We start from the raw sequence: 21,324 nt of genomic DNA, 5'->3' as shown, positions 1-21,324 counted from the left end.
TATAATATATTTTAATCAAAATATTCAATATAAGCTTTTAAAAAAACAGAAAATTTGAAAGAATTAATTATATAAAAAATATATTATCCTCCGTCTAGTTTTTTCTGGGTGGCTTTTTTCTTGGGGCTATGTTAAAACTCTACAATAATAATTTAAATGCGCACATTTTATGTTGAATTGCGAATATATGTTTTTTGTTATCCATCTTTAAGTAAAAAAGAAAAAAAAAAGAAAAAAGAGAAAATACTTTTCCACTAATAAAGCATTGTAAATGCTCAGACATACTTGTATTACATACATATGTCATTTTAGTGGACTTATTATAGATGGATTATTTAAAATATATATGTTACAAATGATATAAAATGAGTGTTTTAGTATAATTTTGCATTATCTGAGCGTACAGATTTCAATTATAGTTTTGTATTTCAAACGAATATCTATCGAATAATCTATTTTTGCACATAGTCATTATTCTCGTTATTTCAATATATTTTATTTTATGCTGTACCCAATAATGTACAAATTAATTGTTTCTTTTTAAATAAATTTTTGCATAAATTTCAATTTATATATTAAAAATATTATTTGATATAGCATAAAGTAAAAAGTGAAAATGTTTTTTTTTATTTCTTTTTTTTTTTTTTTTTTTTTTTTTTTTTGGACAAACAAAATTGATGATAAAATCTTGTGCATTGTGTAATTGATATTAATCTTATACATAAAAAAGAAATATATATATATATATATAAAAAGATTAAATAATCTTGATTTTAAATTATCAGACATGTATTTCAATTTTGTGTTCTGAATTAATTCGCTTAAATGATAAACATTTGTGTGCAACTTATTAATAGGTTATTAATAAATTTCCCCATCGTTTTGTTTTATAAATTCTATATGCAGAAGATGATGCTAGTTTTTAGAAACTATTTGCAGATATAAAATATTTTCATAAATATATGTATCATAGAGCATTTTGTTTTCTCTCTGTAAATCATCTCACTGCATTTATATTAATAACAGTACGCTCTCCAATATGTTGTAAGATCTGTTAATAAATGTAGATCAATTTCATAAAAAGAAACTAGACTTCATTTGATCATAGTATTGTAATATAATTACAGAATGTACTTATACTATTGTATATACTATAGCATATTAGAAGAATCATTGTAATGAACATTATGGTATTTTATTTTATGTATTTAAGTGAACATGTACCAACAGAAAAATCATAATAAGGTACAAGGCACTTAAAAATTTTATATGACATACAATGCATTGTGTTCTTTGATGGACATCATTCAAGGACATATGTATATGATTTATTTTCAATCATTGTTTATTCTTAATTCTATAATATCTACTATATAATTCTTTTCTTTTCAAGGACAATATGTTGATTTAATCTAACATAAATAAGCTTGAAATAACGAAGAAAATGTTGTAAATTAGTATTAACATTGTAGATAAGAGTGGATGAATAGTGGAGTAAACAAATTCATCCATTTTTACAATACATCAGAATTCTTTAGTGTTGCCTTTCCACTGATATCTAGCCCTTTCTTGGCAGTAACGAAAGCAAGTATATTGATGTATCCTACAAGTTTGATTGACATTTTTAATGCACTAGATTCTGTTATAAAATGAAAAATGGTGATAGGAAAACAGCTCTACTTTTTTCTAATAGTTTTATCCACAACGCGAATGTAACATGTTGGTAGAGAAGTATAGAATAATAACGGGACAACGATTTTACTTAAAAAAAAAAAAAAAAAAAAAAGAAAAAAAAGAAAAAAAAAGGAAAAAAAATTCTTTTCTACATAATCGTACAGTGAGTGTATAGCAAGAGACTATAATTTTTGGTAAGATAATTAAATTGAAAGTAATTCTACATTACTGAATATTTACTTATGAGATATAACCAAGTCAACTATATTATTGGACAGACTTTTGATTGGCTGTAAATAATAAAATGCTAATATGAGTTGTAATGATAATTTAGAAGAAAAGGTAAAGAATTTAGTGAAGAAATATTTACACAATAATACATAACGTGTTATCGCTAAGTGGATGGATATTGCTAGATATTGCACTGCATACAACTTGCAATTAAATAGCATACATTTATACATATTTTTCCATATGAAACTTCAAATAGATTTTTCGACGTGTTTCATATTTCAAATTTCTGAGAACAACTAGAAAATTATAGATAATGTAGAATGTATTTAATAAGATCACAGGATGCTAAGACTTCTTATAGGCGTATTTGGAACATCTGGAAAAGGTTCGTGCTATTGAAATACTTATTATTTATGATACTGTTTTATAATAAGATAAATAGCTTGTAAACCGAGATAGCAGTTGCGGGAAGTATGATTAAGGAAAAAGGATGGCGTTTCAAAATTCTAAAAATTTCTTATAATAAATGAAAAATCTATAAAAAAAGAATATACTTTCCCATAGACAGCTATCTTCCCTGGCTATATATTAATGAAGAGTGAATAAAAAATCTGGACATTCAAAAGAAAAAAAAAATTATGCAATTTTATGGATATATAAAAATGTCTTAATTAAAATTCAATTTTAAAAGGTCAGCAAAGTGAAAATTGTTTCAATTAGAGGAGAATTTTCTAAAAAAAATATTCATGAAGTTTCATAATTTTTTGTATCACTAAATTTGCAATAATTTCTTGCAAGCTATTGTAAATATACCTTGTGAACTGTGTTAGATTTTACAAATTTTTAACAGCATTTTAAAAATCCGTGTGCCTAATTGCAGACCCGATTACGATAAAAAAGAAAAAAAAAACATTAAATCCTTGATCGCTTAATTGTTCTCAATATTTGCGTTAATAAAAGAAAGTTGTATATAAAATGAATCTTATACGAAAAATAATTTTAATCACATATAATTTTTAATTTTCTCTATGATATAATTTCAAATAATTATTTTCATAGATTTCCGTTGAAAATATACGTTGCTATTGAATTTGTGTATACGACTATAAATTAAAAAAAGAAAAAAGAAAAAAAGTGGTAAAATTCTAAAAATAATTTAAATAAGATGTACTAACCTTACAAAATTAATTTTTATAAGAAAAGAAGTTTCGGGCCAATGGCAATACTATCGAAACTGCGCAATATATTAAAATTTAAAAATGATCAAAATATGTGTATAAATCATTCACACACACACACACACACACATACATACATGCACGCTACACACGTATACATATATATAAGGAAATTACAATTAGATCGAACACAACAAGCCTCCTTTGACATTCTATTCAATAATGAATAATCTATGATGGTAGAATGTTAAGTCAAAACATATTATGTATAATGAAGAAAAAATAAAGTAAATGTGACTTTCGTATATATATATGTAAATAAATACATACATACATATAAATAACTTTCTTTTCATTTATATAAAATAATTATGTTCTAAACTTTAAACTAAACTTTTTTATATAATCAAATAATAATAATAATAATAATAATAATAATAATAATAATAATAATAATAATAATAAAAAAATCAATAATTTATAAAGCCAATATTAATCTTTTTCTCACAAAATATCGGTTACGTACATATGTACGATCTACTTCTACAAATGTTAATGATATGTAATAATCTCTAACCAAATATTCAAATTTTTTTGTAATTAATTCATTGGCATAGAAAGATGTCACGTAAAAAAAATAAGCACAAATTATAATTTATTTTAAAGTAATATTCACGATCATTCACAATTATCAGCTGGTTAATTGGAATAAATATTAATGAACGATACGTGTAACGATTTTTGTATGCACATTGATAAGAAGTAGCACAAATGGTAACCATATGTACTATAGTATATATACTAAACGTCCATGTCATAAGATAACAGAGAGTGAAGCAGTTGTTATATTATATTTCCCATTTAAATCGTAGATATGTATACGTGTCGGTGACAATACTAATAATTAATATTACAAAAAATAACAACGAAACACGTACGAATTAATTCTAAGATGTTTCGATCGCAAATGTCATTATAAAAATTTCGTACTTGGTTTAAAGGTTAGAGTGTATGAGCACTTAATGTATACGTATGCCGGGAAGTATAAAATAAATTGAAATTTAATTTTATCAAAAGTTTCTTTACAAAGTATTTGCAAAGACTTAATCTATCTAAAAGTATTTAGAGATATTGACTTTATTTCTTTGTTTTATAAGCTTATTATTAATATCAAAGCTTGTGCATATTAGGTGGGAAGCTAAGAATAAAAGTATAATGGGAATCGACAGCATGAGAGTTGGAACAGGCAGATGTTCACCTCTTTTAGTTGGAGGACTCTTTATTGCATGTTTAATGCTTATTTGCAACTGGTGGACTTTATCTTCTGAAAATTTAGATTTAGTGCACCAAATAGATGAACTTAATGAGCAGCTTAAAATAAGGTAAAGATACTTTATTATATGGCATATTGTATATATTAGAAAATATATTTTTTAGAAATAATTAGTATTATGCTACTGATATTGTATCAAATTATAATCCTTTCCTTCAAAAGAGTTAATTAACAACTAATCAAATATATGCACAAAATCTTACATGTTAATTTCGATTATTATAAAGTGTTTTAATATTTAGTTATTAAATATGTTATAAAAAAAAACAAAATTATATCTTTTATAGCGCAGAAGATAGAGATCAGTGTGTAACATTACGCAGTAAATTAGAGCAAAGATATAAACAAATGGAAGATGACATAGCTTATTTACATGTAAGATTAGAAAAGCAAAATGATTTAGAGAAAAAAAATGATGAACTTAAAGATTCTATAGTAATCTGTAAAAGTGAATTAGACTCATTGAATAAATTAGATGCTAAACGAAAAGAAAATAAAAAACTTCAAGAAGAATTGGACAGAGTATGTTACTTTGTTTTTTTTTTTTATATATAAAATATATCATATATAGCTATTAAGTTATTAATAAAATAATTTCCATAGGTCAAAGATGAAATGGAAAAATTAAAACTTGCTTATAATGCACCAGCTAATAATATTAAATCTGATCTTACATTAACACGTAAGTTGTTATTTACATATTATTATTATTATTACAGTATTACTTGAATAGCATAGCATTTTATTTTATATTTCAATTTTTAATAATATATTTACACATTTTAAACTGTCCATATATTTTAATTATATGAACGTTTTCCATTATTTTTTTCTTTATTATGCTTTAATTCTATTAACATTTTTTTTATTAAATATACTTTATACTGAATTATTATCGCAAGGTTCTCTATATATTGGGCAATTTAAATGTTACTTCAAATAGAAATTCTTATTTATTCAAACCGAATCAAGTTAAGTCATTTATAAAAAAAAAAAAAAAAAAGTAAACAAAAAAGTATCGCCTTTTAATTTCTGACTTAGTATCATAAGATATTCTCGGACTCTGCTGATTTAGCTACAAGAAAGGTCATTGATGCTAGTCAGTTACATCTTGTTCGGGACTCCGCTATAAGAATATCTGTAGCTGGTCAGCGTGGTTTGAAGTACCATCAAATCCCAATTCTACCAACAGATCCACCTGGTGCTGTGCGCCTAGCTCCTCGTCTTTCAGTAACAATGTTAAAAGGTAGTGATACTTTCCTCAAAATTCAGGGAAAGAAAAGAACTGCCATGAAAATCTATTAGCTCTATTTTTTCAATTTTTCCATTTCCAAAAAACAAGAAACATTACATTCCAATAAATAATCTTTTTTTATCGATATAATTTTCCATGTTGAAATTATTTTTTAAAATTGATTGGATATATTAAAAATAATATATAATTAAATCCTAGGAGATTTTTGATCAAAGAAATACATAGAACATATATACATTTATTTGTTGTTAAAATATATATATATATATATATATATATGATGAATTTAAAATCGTAATAAATATTCATATATCAGTTGAAATTTTATTATTATTTTATATATATATATAATAATAATAATATTTTATATATATATATATATATATATATATATATATATATATATATATATATATATAATAAACATACATGTAGGGATTTGACAAAATAATGGAAATGATTCTTCGGACGATGAAATAATTCTTTTTGAGTTGATATCAGGGAACCATCATTTATTACAACAGTTTGTGGATAATTGAAAGTATGGAATATAATTATCAAGGTATTGCAATCTTAATAACGAATATATTTTATATTAAGAGATATAATGAAGAATCGCGTAATACATTCAACCTTTATGATGATTCAAGAAAAACAAAAATAATCGCTATTGTCACCATAATCAATAACCTTCTCCGTCGTTTGTAACGTTTGTTTGTTTTTATCAGACTATTGTCTTTTCATTCTTGGAATCGTTTAGAACATATTTGTTTATTCTATGTAATAATTTCTACGTAATAGGTCAGTGTATCATTTATTCTCGTGCGCGATGGATTTAAAAATATGTAAGTGCTTTAACATGGGAAAATTATCGGATTTTTAAAAAGAATTGGATTTTTGATTTTTGTACATTTACATAATTAAAAACATCAGCAACATAAACTGCTATTTTATTTCATTTTGATTTATCGAGAGTAAGAATTTTTAAGGTTATGTCGGTATAGACAATAAATAATCATCGAAGGACGTTATCAGTTAAGAGAACGGAATAGTGGACGGAAATTAATCTCAAAGAACTTTAAAACTATTGCACGAAAGGTGACAAAAGAATTGAATGAACATTTGAAAGATCCTGTCTCAATTAAAACAGTTTAATGAATGTTTTATGAACATCAACATCAATGGATAGGATTACAATTTCTAAATCTTTGATTATTGAAGCCAATGTTGTAGAAAAGAGATAGTGTAATTATCATAAAATAGGAATCTCTGTAGAAAAAAAAAAATAATATGATCTGATTAACCATCTTTTTCATTGTTTCCAACAACATAATGCCTTTATGTACAGAAAATACTCAAAGAGGTTTATTTTCCTAAATGTATATCTTCTTCAAATGTTTCCATTATTTTGTTTTTAATCCCAGTAAATATATTTCTTGTTAAAATATGACAACTTAAGAATTATTGTAATGTATTATGATTTTATTTTTATTTTATATATCTTTATATATACTTGTATTATATATATATATATATATATATATATATAAAAATGCTATGTCATTTTTTTACAGGAAAATTAATACATACATATATATATATATACATAATTTTTCAGCTAAAAGAAATGTAGAAATAGAAAATGGCACGACTCAAGGAATAGAAAATGACGAAGTAGAAAAAAATGGTAATAGAAAATTTTATATATATATATATATATATATATATTATATTGTTAAATAAATATATATTTAAGCAAATGTTTATTTTCAATCAGATGTAAATAATCAAGGAAATGAGGCAGTAGAAACTGTTTCATATGTAGAAAAGAGAAACCATCAATTATCTAATCAATCGATGCATTAAATATCTCTGTGATATAAATACTTATTTACTGGATGCCTTGTCAATTAAAGTAAATTAAATAATTTGTATAGTATTTCTAAGATAATGACAGATTAGTTTTGGAAATAATGTTCGAAAGCTTTTAATGTTTGGTTACAGTTATGCAATATAAGAATATTAAGTATTATTACACTTATTTTTTTTTTTTTCAAGAAAATATATTCATATCTTATTTCATGTAAAATTATGTAATAAAAAGATTAAGTACAACGTTATAATTATACAATGTATTTTCTCTTAGTTTTCATTTTTCTATACACTTCTGAAGAAATATAATTATCTACAAATAACAAAGGATTTATTAATATGACAAATCAATAAATCAATTATGTTTAAGTATGGTGATACATAGCATGATATAAGCTATAATGTACAAGTGTCATGTTATAAATTATATATTTGCAAAACGATACATAGTGATAGTAATTGTTAATGCTGCCAATCTATTTGCAGAGTTTTTTGTTAAAAATAATATATTATCTTTTTCTTTATTATATAACTAATTAATAAATTACTTAAATTTCAATTCACATTTAATAAAGGGACATTATGATTTACATATAATTATATTGCTTATGAGTACATTGTGCGTATTATAAAACGCATTATAAGGCCGATTTTATTTTAATATACACATTGTACATAAATAATATTCAAGCTGCTTGATTTAACACTATATTGATATCCATATAACAAAATGTAGAATTTTTTTTTTTTGACTAGGACATTATTAAGTAACGACTAGATATTTATTCTGTAAATTCATGTTCTTTTTTTCTTTTTCTTATGTGGTAACTTAAAATAAAAATGTCTTTAACATTAAAGACATCTCTTTTACAATCGTATATACCACAAGCCAGCTAGTAAATTAAGGGATAGCCTACAACTGTTACATATTTACATATTATGGTCTTTGGATTACTAAATGTTATATACTAATGTAAATATGTGTCATGATTGAAGACTGCCCCTTCCAAAAGTTCGTACTTTTTTTGTGCGACTTTTAAGTCTAAATTATAATTTTTTTAAAATATAAATTTTATACACAATTCTGATCGTTATATAATACCTAGTATAATTTGTATTAAATTTAGTATAAAAAATTATTCTCAATATTTATGTTGCCTTCTCATATAGGCCTTTTCATTTAAAGGAAGATGAATAGAATTTTTACACTTTTCATAAAAGTCAAACAATATATATTAAATATTTATTTTATAAAATTTTCATTTAACGTCTTATATTCATTTATTTATATGCTATAAAAATTTAGATTTCCCATTTATGCATTCTGCAAATATACCAATAATATTCATTTCTTTGGTTAGATAAAAATGTTAAATGAAATTATTATATCTTTTTCATCTGCAGTATTTTTTCATCAAAGGAAAAAAAAAATAAATAAATAAATAAATAAGAAAAAAAAAAAAACAAAGATAAAATAAAATAAAACAAAAAAAAAATGATCTCCTTCTGGAAATGTATATTAGGTATTTACTTCCTTTTTCATATAATCAGCTCTTATAAATAATAAGAGCTTATATATTTATCAACAGCCTTCGAGATGAGTAATATTTAAGAACAATGTGCTACATGTACGAAATAATGTCATGTAGAATGTATTGCTGTAATACCTGAAACTTTTAATTTATAGTGAAAGTGAATCTTTTATTACATTCTAAGTTCAACATTGTTCTATTGGGCATGTCAGTTTGGACTGATGTAACACAAATCTAATATACAAACATGCCATCTCAATATACGATTCACTTTCTCATTTCAAAATTACCTATGATTTAGGTTTGATGATAAGGCAGTGTGATGTTAGTAAATTATTAATTCCTAGGAAAGTACTCTAAAAATATAAAAGTCATTCAAATCTTTTTCTTCGTTGTAATTTAGCCCAAAAGTTAGTTACTTTTTTTTTCTTTCTATATCTCTCACTAATGTAAAATATCTAATAAATTCCTTTAAAATTGGTTATTATTATGGAGAGTAATGATGGTGGTGATGATGTCTTCGTTTTCTTCTGTATATAAAAGCAAAAATTGAACGAAGACGCCACCAACGACTATGTTTTCGAACTGAATTACGTGATCTTTCCTTTGCACGTATCTGTCGAACTAATGAATAAAAAGCATCATCTATGAATTGTCGAAGCGCAGCAGATGTTTCATAAAATGGACACCCTAATTGTTCTGCAAGCGCTTTACCTTCTTCTGTTGATACCTAGTAAATGTCGCATTGAAAATATTATGTTTTTATTGTATATCATATATATTATACTTTACCTCTCGCTGATGCTGTAAATCAAATTTATTACCAACCAATACAAGTGGAATATGCTCGTTAGGCCGTACACGTGATATTGATTTACGATATTCTAAAGCTTCTTGGAAACTATGTTTATCTGTTACAGAATAACATATCATGAATCCTTCGCCACACCTCATATACTGATCACGCATTGCAGTAAATTCTACCTGGATTCAAAAACATATTATACATATATATATATATATATACATATATATTATATAAAATTATTAAGGAAATTAAATTTATTCAGTTTAATGATAAAATATATCAGACCTGTCCAGCAGTATCTAAAATATCTAAAAGTGCTGCTTCTCCATCTATTACAGTCTGTTGTTGATACGAATCCTCTGTTAAAAGCAACAATATATTAAATAGAAAATAAAACGAAATATAATTAAGTTAAAGTTAAAACAAGTTAAATAAGAATATATCTCACCTATTGTTGGATCATGACATTCGAGGAAACTATGACTTACGAATTGCAAAGTTACAGCTGAAAAAAAAATCTATATTAATGTACATTATAAGATATATTAGATTCTTCTATTTCATTTTATTATATGTATGTATATGTTATATATATATATATATATATATATATATATATTTTAAGTTGATACTTGAATCAATACCTGATTTTCCAACACCACCATCACCCAAGACAACTATCTTGTAAACTCTAAGCCCACCTCTTGTAGTAGGCTGTGATACTACCGACATATTGCCCTTGCCGTTTATTGTTGCATTTTTTTCTTGTAGAATGTCAAGTGACATTGTAAAAAATTTGTACGTATCGAAAATGTTACCTTTTTGCCACATCTATTCACCATTGAATTTTTTTAATACGACCGACATATTTGATCGAATAATAATTTACTTTTCAATAAACACCCCAACTCCATTTTATTAAAGCAAATGAGATTCATGTTTAATCTCGTCTGCGAGATGTTACATTGCAACGTTTCTTTCTAGGCTTTTTCAAGGGCTAATATTTAAATGAATCATTTAAGCGTATCCTCTTTTACAGTTAAGCAAGGCATGGCTGAAAAGCACGGCCCTGACAGAACGTTCACGATGATCCACGATACGACTCCGACAAAAATATATATTGACACATATTAATATATATAAATAGTAGCGACATCTTAAGATATTTTGATGAACTTATCTACCAATCAGTTTGATTATTATTAAGGTTGTTCACCATCTATCGCTTATCCGACTTTAGCGACAGCTATTGGACAAAATATGAACTACAAGTGCAATAGGTAAACACTGTCTTCACTATGAGTTTATTATTTTTAATTTAATACGTATTACGAGTCGTGCAATGTTTAAACGAATGCACATTATTTTAAAAAGATAATAGTTTATTGTATTCCGTATACACCGTTCAAATAATTATGAAATTTATTCTTAAGATCCCTATTAACAACAACGAAATATCCATTCCAAAATGTTTATTGACAATGCTAAAGCATATATATTAAGGATACAGTAAGACTCATATTATGTTTTTATACTTACTGAGTATAACATTTAATTAACAACTAATCTTTTACCTTACATCTTTTTTAATGAGGATCTTTTTTTTCTAGCTTTTTTTCTGGATATTGCTTGAAATACCATTCTATGTATTCTTTCTTACGTTGCTCGCGCCGTGCAAAATATTTAGGATACATTGCTTTTTCAATTGGATCCCAAGAATCTAATACGCTATCTGGTATTAGGGGGTCTCTTTTATAGGCAACACCTCCTGGTGATTCTGGGAATGCATACGGTTGAAAATGTTGTTTTTTAAATAATTCTTCTTCGCCCTCTTGTAAGAGATGTTTTGCTAATCTTAAATCTGTTATATTCGCATTTTGTTCAAAGCGTTGACGAAGTTTTACAGCCTCGTATCTAAACAAGAATAAAAAAGAAATTGAAAACATACAATAATCTTATGATTAATTTAATATTTTTCTTTTTATGATTATTATATTTTTTACAATACTGTCATTATACATATATATATATATATATATTACGTTCATATTATACATTACTAATTACCTGTATGCTAATCGATCGAAATACCAATATTTAAGACATAGCAAAGCTCGTTTGTATAAACTGCAAACTTTTTGAGAATGAGTTACAATTCCAGATGGTAATTGTGCCATCTTTTAATTTTTCAATAAAACTTTTTCGTAAATTATAAGATTACATGATCAGAATGATCTATATCTATATAGTCTTTAACGTAAAAATCTAAGAATATTTCTTATGTTCATATTTAGATAATCAATGCGACGACATCTGCTAGATTTCTCTCGAAGTTTTACTTAATGGCGGTATATTTAAATTTTCCTTTCGAGTACTTTTATTTCTAAATACATATAATTACTTTTTTGCAAATTCATAAACATTTTTCACAATAGAATAACTTCAAATATAAAACTGTTTATTTTTATATTATAATATGTATGTATGTATATATATATATATATATATATATATATATATATATATATATATATATATATATGTATATATCAAGTAAAATTAATGCAACATATAAAATTTATCGATTGTATTTTGTTATGAAATTATTGAAAAATACTAAGGAAATAAAATTTTTAAGAAATGGGGATTAATCAAATTCAATATTATCGTCGAATATATGACGGAAATTACGTTGGTAAATAAAGTAATACGATTGGTCAATCGATTGTAATTTTTCCAAATATATAACAGGATATAATTTGTATAAGAACTTGCACGTGATTGGTCGATGACAAACGAGAGGCATTTGTTCTCTTCCTATAAGACTTTGTAATAACTTTTATTAGTTAATTATTAATTATAAACAAAATATTTAAACGATTGATAAAAAATAGAATACTTAGTTGTTTTTAAGGAATAAAATTTTTTTAATTTTACATCTTTTTAATCGAAGCAACGAATTTAGTATAAAACATATTTAAAATTGGAATCTTATTTGTCGTATTTCCGGTTAGAAACTGCGACGGAACTACAGTAAGCGTTAAGCGATGGCGTTACCCAAATGATATTGTCGTGTGCAGTTGTCGTTTCATTAACGGACCCTTTACATTTCTAGCGGCAGAGCAATTTCTGTGGATTTGAGGTACTTGACAAACTGTTCACGACCGATTCTTACCGAGCGACTGTATGCTCAAGCGCACGATACGTTATTCGAATATAGAATCCCATTAAAATCATATACGGTAGAAATGATGCGATGTAGAAAAGTCGATCAGAATTATCATTTTTGTCGCGTTATGTGGATAAGAATGAAAGATTGTTTGGAAAATCTATCTAAAATTTGTACATCGTGTACATCAAACGTGAAATGATATGGACCGGTTATTTCATATATACATTATATATGTCTATATAGATTTTTAATAAATTTTATATATTTATTTATTTTTTCTTCCTTTCTTTTTTTTCCTTCTTCTTTTCATGTTTTTTTTCTTCTTTTTTTTTCTTTTCTTTTTTTTTTTTTTTTTTCCCCAGATAATAACAAACCGCGTGTGAAAGGTCCACTTAAAGTCAGGATACAAGATGATGCCAACAATGCCACCAGATTCTCATAAAATTTCTTTAAAAATAATTGAAGCAATCAAGCAACATCCTGTTCTCTATAGTTCTGAAGTTAAGGGATCTTCCATTAAGCTTCAAGAATTTAAACAGAAAGTTTGGAAACGTATTTCGGATGAGCTTGGTCTTGATCGTAAGATTTCATTATATAGAAATTCTTTTTCATTGAACAACATCATTATATATGTGATATAATAAAACTTATATTATATTCTAGCAACTTGGGTTAGATTAAGGTGGAAAAATCTACGGGATACCTATTGCCGCATCTTAAAGTACAAAAATAAGACTGAGAAAGGTGTTAGAAGAAAGAAATGGATTTTTGAAGATCATTTGAGTTTCTTAAAATTTCCGTAAGTTTTTAAACGATATAACAATAACATTGACATATATATATATATATACCATATGTAAATAATCAAATATATTTGGTTAGGTACGAATCAGATTATCAACCACAAAGTATAGAATTGTCAGAAGAATACATACAAGATATAAATGCAGGTGGAATAAGTTCGGAAGGTCTTCTTGAACAATTGGAAGATCGCAATGATGAAGATTATAGCGAATACTTAGAGGTACTAGAAGAGACAACGGCTGATCCAGTTTTAGTGGATACTGAACCTTTGGAAATGTTAAATACCAGTGATCAACATTTAGCTGAGAATATACAAATAGAAAATGACCAAATACAACAACATCATCAAGATGTGGATACTTATGTTCAACAAATACAATCAAAATATAGAAAGATAAGACCGAAGAGGTTAAAGGTGGAACATCCGTCTAGTACAGAGGTGCCTAACACGTATAGTATTTTAAAGACTCCTTCGAAAACTAAAAACATGGTCTCTATTGATAACAATCCTATAACTACACCTATTTTCATAACCAGTTCATCTACTACAACTACACCTACGACGCCTATAAAAGGATTAAATAATGTACAAGAAGATGGAGAAAGGAATCTAGAACAAGTTTATCTAGCGCCGGAAGGCAAAAGCAGTATAGAACTGTTTTTTGACAGTATGGCACAAACAGTCAAGAGATTACCACCAAAAGCACAAGCTGACATAAAAATGAATATTTGTAAAATTGTTACAGAGGCAGAGGTACGATTTTCGGGACAAAATACGGCACAAAGTACGCAACAATTTATAACACCGCCAGGCATGATTCCAAAACTGGTATTGATTCCTTGTAATATGATAGACCAGCAGAATAATAAAGGTTGACAGTTTCTAAATTGTAGATACTATCACTGGGAGAACTTATTCTTCAAAATGTTTCTTCATTTTTATGCAATATTAATATAAAATTTTTTTTGTCGTTCGAAGATTTTTATATTTTAACAAAGCATTTTGTGTCGAGGCTGTGTAGAATATAAAGAATCTTCTTATTAATATTTGTATGCTTTTTGTACAAATCTATAATCTCGCTCTATCGGAATTGTTATTTTTTCTTTTTTTCTGTGCTATTTTTAGTAGAAGTATTAAAAATATTTTATATTTTTAATCATATATATTTATGGTGCTGTGTCTTTCCTCGGCTATTTTAATTTGTTAATCAGGAAAAATTTCAATCATGACTATAGAAACTTATTTCAATGAAAAATAAAATATTGAGGGATGCAGTGAGAGAGAGAGAGAGAGGGGGGGGGGTGAGAAAGCTTTGGATAAATTAATGAATTTGTAAATCGGAAAATTGGAAATGTAATGAATTAACTCATTTTCGCTGTTAACAGATTAATACGACTTAGTAAGGGAAACAATTTAAATTGTATATATATATATAACAAATCTGTTGTAAATATCGAAAAACACATTCATCTATTGTGTATTAAACAATTTTTAATAAAATGAAAGAATTAAATTTATATATATATAATAATAATAATAATAATAATAATAATAATGTTTAAATAATCGATAATTGGTTTAAATAATAGAACATGTTCATTATACACAATGACAGACATTTATCATAATTCATAATGAAAAATATTAACAATAATGGAGAGAAATTTATTACAAAAAGTAATATAAATATATATGGAAAATAATGATAGATATTTATTAAAAATAATATATATTATTTACTTCTTCCATTATTTATTTAATTTGGCAAATTATTAGAAAGATAATGGAGAAGAAAAAGGAAAATAATTCAAATTTTTAAATAATAATAAAAAAAAAAAAGAAACGATATATTATACATATTAAAAGTATATTATTTATCAAGTTAGAAAATTATTTGCAATATCTCTTTTCTTTTTTTAATTTTTCGTTCCAACACATATATATATATATATATATATATATATATATATATATATATATATATATATATATATATTTATAAATCTTTACTGTACTATGACAAGATTTCCGCTTTGTTGGAAATAGGAGAGTATATGGACGATAGGAAAACTGATCGTGTGTCCCACTTTAGTCCTTGCGAGAAAAGCTTGGATTACACATCATGGGGGCGAAGTAGTTCTTAATGGAAGCTCGACCTCCAACCCGGTGGTATCGCATAGTCCGTGCAAAACCTAATTGGATAGAAATGCAGCGAAACCGTTTTGCGTACTTTGCGGGATACCGGGACTAATTCGATTACTTTCGTGTCAGTCCTTCGCACCCACTTGTCATTTTCATAAATATTCATTACCATCCCTTCATAAAATGCAATTCAAACAAAATCGATCATTTCTTTCACGCACATCTACATTATTAATTAATAAGAACTATAACAGAAAAATGTTATTCTTTATATACATATATACATATATACATGTATATATATATATATATATATATATATATATATATATATATATATACATATATATATATATATATAGCCTTGGGATCAAGTACACATGCTTTCTATCAGCACGAAAGTTTAAAAGTAAAAGGCCACTGTTATCGATAAAAATACATTCTCAATGTTAACTGTTATATCGGTGATAGTATCATTCAGAAATTACCATGTTTTATTCAAACTCTTGAATTGTTCAAAAGTACTATTTTAGTTAGGTCATTTCCGTTAAAGAATATTTTTTTTTCTCTATCCTATCACTAATGCGATGACCTTTTCTTTCTTCTTTTTTTTTTTTTGGTTTTTTGTTCGTTTGATAATCAAAGAATAATTAATTTGCTAGGATAATTCATTAAATATTAGTAAAAAGACGTAAATTTTCTTTCTTTTAAACACGAGTCTTATTAATAAATCGAGTAATTATATTTAAATAATTTTTTTTCTTTTTTCTTTTTTACACCATACAATAATATCTTTCGAATTATTATAGGTTTTATTCGAAACGTTGAATTGTTCGAATATGATTATTTTAATTAGGTCGTTTCGTTAGGACGTATCTTTCTTTTTTATTTTTTATTTATTCTTTTTTTTCTATATATATATATATATATATATATATAGAAATATATATATATAATACGAGCATTTACTTTTTCCTTCTTTGTTTCATTTTTTTTTTGTTCACCATAAAAAATTATCCGATTAAATAATCGTCAATCCCTTCGTGATAATAAACATTATTAAATATTAATATAAAGATATTATTAATTATATATCTTTCATAAAGACAATCTTTTTCATTAGACCATACTATTCTTTGCCATGATATTAATCACTCAAAGTAATTATATTAAAACGTTTTGTTATTGCATTGATCGATGTTATGTACATATACATATATATATATGTATATATATATATATACATATATGTATATATATATATATATATATATATATATATATATATATATATTGCATCGAATGTATATACATATATAAGTAAAAGCTATCGCTGTCTTCTACTTTGCCGAGTTATCGATTGCGATAGACTCTAGAGTCGGTCTGACTAGATGCAGAGTCGACTACTAGAGAGGAGAGCAGAATAATCAGATTGCTAAATACATACTTACCATACATATATATTATACATACATATAATTTTCTATAGATTCCTACACGATCTCATTATGTTATATACATAAAATCGATCTTATTATATTATATGATCGTTGAAATTTTATAATTGTTATCATTGTTATGATTGTTACTATGTTATATATACATAAATAGAATACATACGTAAATACATATGATTTTATCGTATATATATATATATATATATATATATTTATAATCTCATCATTTTATATATTAGATCGATCTTATTATATTATTATTGTAAACGTTTTTATCATTTTTATACTTGTCATTATATTGTACTAACATAAATTACATAGATACATATATCCATATTTTATTATTTGATAATTTTTATGATTTTTATGATTATATATCGTACATATGTAAATCATACATATGATTTTTCTATAGATTAAGTGGCGTTAAAAGTACAAAGTAAAGTATATTATATATCGTTACAATCAAAATTTACATACAACATCGTACATACATAAATACATAGAATCAAATACTTTTGTTCAAGATAAAGAAATAAATAAGCGAATAAATACGATAATCTATGTATTTAAAGAGGAAGGACACAGTCTATAAATTTGTAATAATAATAATCTATAATAATTTTAATTTATTTATAATAATAGCAAGCAAAGAGAAAGGAAAAAAGAAAGAAAGAAAGAAAGAAAGAAAGAAAGAAAAAAAGAGCACAGAGGAAAGAAGCTTACAAAGGGTGTTCTCTTAAAGGGTGTACTCTCGAAGGGTATACTCTCGAAGGGTGTACTCTCGAATATTAACGAATTAATGAATTTCTGAATTAATGATATACGAAATGTGAAGTGTTAGATCATTTAGTAAGTCGTTTTAAGTTTTCGTCTGGTTTGTCGTCAAGAAGAAAAAGAAGAAGAAGAAAAAGAAGAAGAAGTAGAAGAAGAAGAAGAAGAAGAAGAAGAAGGAGGACAAGAATAAGAAGAATAAGAATAAGAATAAGAAGAAGAAGAAGAAGAAGAAGAAGGAGAAGGAAGAGGAGGAGACGATATCGGCGTCGTCACGGCGAAGTGCTTAGCATCACGAGGAAACACTCGAAATAGAGGTGGTTAAGTAGAAGATCGAGGAAAAGCTCACACTGCGGATTACACACAGTTACGATATATGTATGTACATATAGTTCTTTCGTATATAAGGCGGGACCTCCGCATTCGAATTCGCCAGGGTAAACAGGTTTCTAGGTCATCTTCGAACAGATTTTTGGCATGTGAACGTTAACGGAGATCTCTCTCTCTCCTTCTCTCTCTCTTTTTTTCTCTCTCTCTCTTTTTCTTTCTCTCTCTCTCTCTCTCTCTCTCTCTCTCCTTGGATTGGTTAGTTTGTGAAATTTCGAGAAGCCAACGGCCCAGCTCTGCGTATAACGCGAATATTCTTGATTATCGAGAGTCAGCTAAGTTCTTTTAGGGTTTCATTTTCTATAATGGGTCACACGCTACCCTGATCGCTCTTTACTCTCTTTCTTTTAATTTCTTTATTTGTTTATTTTTTTTCTTTCTTTTTTCCCTCCCCCTTCCCCTCCACCCCCCACCCCCGACCACCTTTTTCTTTTGGCCTTTGTTTTCTCTTTTTCTTTAAGTACATCCTCGTCACGCACGGATATATTTTACTAGCTTGGCCCTTTTATTAGGTTTCGTTCCATTGTGATTTCGGCCAACAGTGCAATGGCCTCTTATTTGTAACGTGTATGTATGTATATATATATATATTTCTCTCTCTCTCTCTCTCTCTCTCTCTCTCTTTCTCTATCAAATCTTCATCAAAAGTTATACTGGGTGGGCCAAAAGATGTTAAGATGGGTTAGCTCAAAGGATCTTAGGTCGGTCAAAAGATTCGAATAGGGTCAAAAGTTTTTAGACCATCTTGGAGATCAATCTGTTATTTAGGCTAATTTCTTTTTTTTTTTTTTTTTTTCTTTTTCTCTTTGCTCTCGTTTGTCCTTTCTTCGCTTATTTTTTATTCTTTTCTTTTTTCCTACTTTTTTCTTTTTTTTTTTTTGGTCAGATCGTAAAACTACAAAACCAACTTGCAAAATTCTTATAAGATCGAGACTCTAAAGAGAGCCCGTAGAAAATGTGTTAATTGATATTGAAAAATGACCTTAGGGAAACGCTTTTGGCCCACCCAGTATATACATATAGCGAACTAATTTAGCCGGCCAAATTTATCGGCTTTTCTTAAACATTCTTGCTGGTTCTCTTGCTCATTCTTGCTCTCATCAACAGTTTCTTCTTCGTCATTTATAGACTACCAAGGTTTAGTAGAGTTTGCTCGTAAAGCTTTCTCACAGGTCTTTGACAAAAGGTTTAACGTTGTCTTGGAGTAATTTATCTCGTAGAGACTGAGATACCCGTGGCGAAAGGTCACACTGATGATTGTGTTAGATGATAATGATCGAAAACCGAACAAGTTTTAAACCTCTTTATATATCTATTTAACTGTCTATTTATATATATATATATATATATATATATATATATATATATATATATATATGTATGTACGTAGGTACGTATATATGTATGCATTTATGCGCGTGTGGTGTGCCGTGCCGTGCAGTGTTAACGTTATCGACGACGAGGGCAAAAGAGCAAGCTTATCGGGAAAAGTCTACTGACCCATATTATCGAACTACCAGCTTTAAAATCAATGTTGGATTCGTTAGGAATGCGAATGACGTTCAAAACATATTCTCTACTCCGTTAAACGTATTCTCGTAAAATGTCAAACTAACGACAATGAGGTAATTCCCGTAAAACGTTCAGAATTGTGCTTGCTTAGAGAATTTAAAAAGAAAAAAAAAAGAAAAAAAGAATTTTATTTCTTCCTTCCTTCCTTTCTCTCTCTCTCTCTCTCTCTCTCTCTCTCTCTCTCAATTTTTTTTCTTTTCAACATTTTTTTAGGATTATATTTACGAACCGATATTACAGTCGAGATTATTACGGAAAGGATGTTTTTTTTTTACCAGTACTAGAAAATATTCTTTTCATGAAAAAATGCTAAATATGGATAACAAGTACATGGGAGAATTATTCCATGGGGGAAATAATTGAATCCTTTGAATTCCTATGTCGAGCTTCATTCGACGTTATTCGGGTCATCTAAATATAATTTTATCGTCAATTTTGTATTATAATAAATTATGTGGAATAATATAAATGTGGAAGTAGTAAAAAAAAAAAAAAAAATACTAAAAAACAAAAAAAAAGAAGGAAAGAAAGAAAAAATCATAAGAGAATTTTGAAATGAACGTTAATTCGTCAGAAGGATCAGATACGGGACGTAATTGGATTCTTTTGGATTATCCCGTTGACATTTTTTAGGACGACGTGTTCTAATAAAATATACTTTTTTTTTCCTTTTTTTTTTTTTTTTCTTTTCTTTCCAATTGAAAAACAGTTTTAGCAGACGTATAATAGCCATGTGAAATAAAGCGAAATATTTTTTTCTAGTAAAAAAAGGGGGGAAAACAAAAAGAAAGAAGAAAAAAAATATAACGCAAAAGAGAATTAAATCCTCAGAAAAATTTAAACCTTTTGCATCATAATTATTTTTCTGAGCTTTTTCTCGCTAAACTCCAAGTCAGATTTAATTTAATTCTTTTTGCTTTTGATATATCTTATATATATATATATATATCTCTCTCTATATCTTTTCTTTTTCATTCATATATAACATTTAGAAAGAAATATTTGTAATAAAACTATTCTTTACTGATTTGTTAATCATATTATTCTATTAACTAAATAGAGTGTCATACGTCAGAGATGACTCAAGAGTTCTACAGAAAAATACTGTTGTCACGTCAGCGGTGACCTC

The 21,324-nt window shown here is 26.4% G+C and overlaps 4 protein-coding genes across 10 annotated transcripts; 2 read left to right on the top strand and 2 right to left on the bottom strand.

Annotated features, from left to right (window-relative positions):
- Nucleotides 1-3,591: 3,591 nt before the first annotated feature.
- LOC124432022 lies at nucleotides 3,592-7,800 on the top strand. Of its 5 annotated transcripts, none has more exons than XM_046980513.1 (7): nucleotides 3,592-3,860; nucleotides 4,277-4,468; nucleotides 4,707-4,941; nucleotides 5,023-5,101; nucleotides 5,495-5,665; nucleotides 7,293-7,361; nucleotides 7,452-7,800. In XM_046980513.1, exons 2-7 carry the CDS (start codon nucleotides 4,302-4,304, stop codon nucleotides 7,538-7,540), a joined length of 810 nt encoding a protein of 269 aa, XP_046836469.1. In that variant the 5' UTR covers nucleotides 3,592-3,860; nucleotides 4,277-4,301; the 3' UTR covers nucleotides 7,541-7,800. The 5 variants fall into 5 exon arrangements, with proteins under 5 accessions (XP_046836469.1, XP_046836468.1, XP_046836466.1 ...); XM_046980512.1 differs by lacking the exon at nucleotides 3,592-3,860 and adding an exon at nucleotides 3,870-4,124; XM_046980510.1 differs by lacking the exon at nucleotides 3,592-3,860 and adding an exon at nucleotides 3,870-4,204.
- Nucleotides 7,801-7,958: 158 nt separating this feature from the next.
- On the bottom strand, nucleotides 7,959-11,203 carry LOC124432023 (GTP-binding protein Rit2-like). Of its 2 annotated transcripts, none has more exons than XM_046980515.1 (5): nucleotides 10,531-11,203; nucleotides 10,335-10,391; nucleotides 10,172-10,245; nucleotides 9,871-10,062; nucleotides 7,959-9,808 (listed from the first exon to the last, which is right to left on the bottom strand). In XM_046980515.1, the coding sequence occupies exons 1-5, from the start codon at nucleotides 10,715-10,717 to the stop codon at nucleotides 9,566-9,568; spliced, it is 753 nt and encodes a 250-aa protein (XP_046836471.1). In that variant the 5' UTR covers nucleotides 10,718-11,203; the 3' UTR covers nucleotides 7,959-9,565. The 2 variants fall into 2 exon arrangements, with proteins under 2 accessions (XP_046836471.1, XP_046836472.1); XM_046980516.1 differs by having other exon boundaries at nucleotides 9,907-10,062.
- Nucleotides 11,204-11,343: 140 nt separating this feature from the next.
- On the bottom strand, nucleotides 11,344-12,148 carry LOC124432025 (NADH dehydrogenase [ubiquinone] 1 beta subcomplex subunit 9). The gene is made up of 2 exons (XM_046980517.1): nucleotides 11,954-12,148; nucleotides 11,344-11,800 (listed from the first exon to the last, which is right to left on the bottom strand). The coding sequence occupies exons 1-2, from the start codon at nucleotides 12,061-12,063 to the stop codon at nucleotides 11,473-11,475; spliced, it is 438 nt and encodes a 145-aa protein (XP_046836473.1). The 5' UTR covers nucleotides 12,064-12,148; the 3' UTR covers nucleotides 11,344-11,472.
- Nucleotides 12,149-12,906: 758 nt separating this feature from the next.
- LOC124431982 lies at nucleotides 12,907-15,376 on the top strand. Of its 2 annotated transcripts, XM_046980425.1 has the most exons (5): nucleotides 12,907-13,028; nucleotides 13,421-13,637; nucleotides 13,722-13,857; nucleotides 13,941-14,530; nucleotides 14,609-15,376. In XM_046980425.1, the coding sequence occupies exons 2-5, from the start codon at nucleotides 13,469-13,471 to the stop codon at nucleotides 14,737-14,739; spliced, it is 1,026 nt and encodes a 341-aa protein (XP_046836381.1). In that variant the 5' UTR covers nucleotides 12,907-13,028; nucleotides 13,421-13,468; the 3' UTR covers nucleotides 14,740-15,376. The 2 variants fall into 2 exon arrangements, with proteins under 2 accessions (XP_046836381.1, XP_046836380.1); XM_046980424.1 differs by having other exon boundaries at nucleotides 13,941-15,376.
- The last annotated feature ends 5,948 nt before the right edge of the window (nucleotides 15,377-21,324 follow it).

The sequence above is a fragment of the Vespa crabro genome, chromosome 23 (assembly GCF_910589235.1).
Source record: "Vespa crabro chromosome 23, iyVesCrab1.2, whole genome shotgun sequence".
NCBI lineage: Eukaryota > Metazoa > Arthropoda > Insecta > Hymenoptera > Vespidae > Vespa > Vespa crabro.
Note: the sequence above shows the minus strand (reverse complement) of the source record. Positions and strands in the feature narration are given on the sequence as shown.

What these genes read in the sequence shown, in the direction of transcription:
- LOC124432022 (XM_046980513.1), top strand. Translation starts at nt 4,302, where the DNA reads ATGGGAATCGACAGCATGAGAGTTGGAACAGGCAGATGTTCACCTCTT. An exon ending in AATGAGCAGCTTAAAATAAG is followed by an intron (nt 4,469 to 4,706) that starts GTAAAGATACTT and finishes TATCTTTTATAG; the next exon opens with CGCAGAAGATAGAGATCAGT. An exon ending in ATCTGATCTTACATTAACAC is followed by an intron (nt 5,102 to 5,494) that starts GTAAGTTGTTAT and finishes CTGCTGATTTAG; the next exon opens with CTACAAGAAAGGTCATTGAT.
- LOC124432023 (XM_046980515.1), bottom strand. Translation starts at nt 10,717, where the DNA reads ATGTGGCAAAAAGGTAACATTTTCGATACGTACAAATTTTTTACAATG. An exon ending in TGGTGGTGTTGGAAAATCAG is followed by an intron (nt 10,392 to 10,530) that starts GTATTGATTCAA and finishes TTTTTTTTTCAG; the next exon opens with CTGTAACTTTGCAATTCGTA. An exon ending in ATGTCATGATCCAACAATAG is followed by an intron (nt 10,246 to 10,334) that starts GTGAGATATATT and finishes TGCTTTTAACAG; the next exon opens with AGGATTCGTATCAACAACAG.
- LOC124432025 (XM_046980517.1), bottom strand. Translation starts at nt 12,063, where the DNA reads ATGGCACAATTACCATCTGGAATTGTAACTCATTCTCAAAAAGTTTGC. An exon ending in TTCGATCGATTAGCATACAG is followed by an intron (nt 11,801 to 11,953) that starts GTAATTAGTAAT and finishes ATTCTTGTTTAG; the next exon opens with ATACGAGGCTGTAAAACTTC.
- LOC124431982 (XM_046980424.1), top strand. Translation starts at nt 13,469, where the DNA reads ATGATGCCAACAATGCCACCAGATTCTCATAAAATTTCTTTAAAAATA. An exon ending in GGATGAGCTTGGTCTTGATC is followed by an intron (nt 13,638 to 13,721) that starts GTAAGATTTCAT and finishes ATTATATTCTAG; the next exon opens with CAACTTGGGTTAGATTAAGG. An exon ending in TTGAGTTTCTTAAAATTTCC is followed by an intron (nt 13,858 to 13,940) that starts GTAAGTTTTTAA and finishes ATATTTGGTTAG; the next exon opens with GTACGAATCAGATTATCAAC.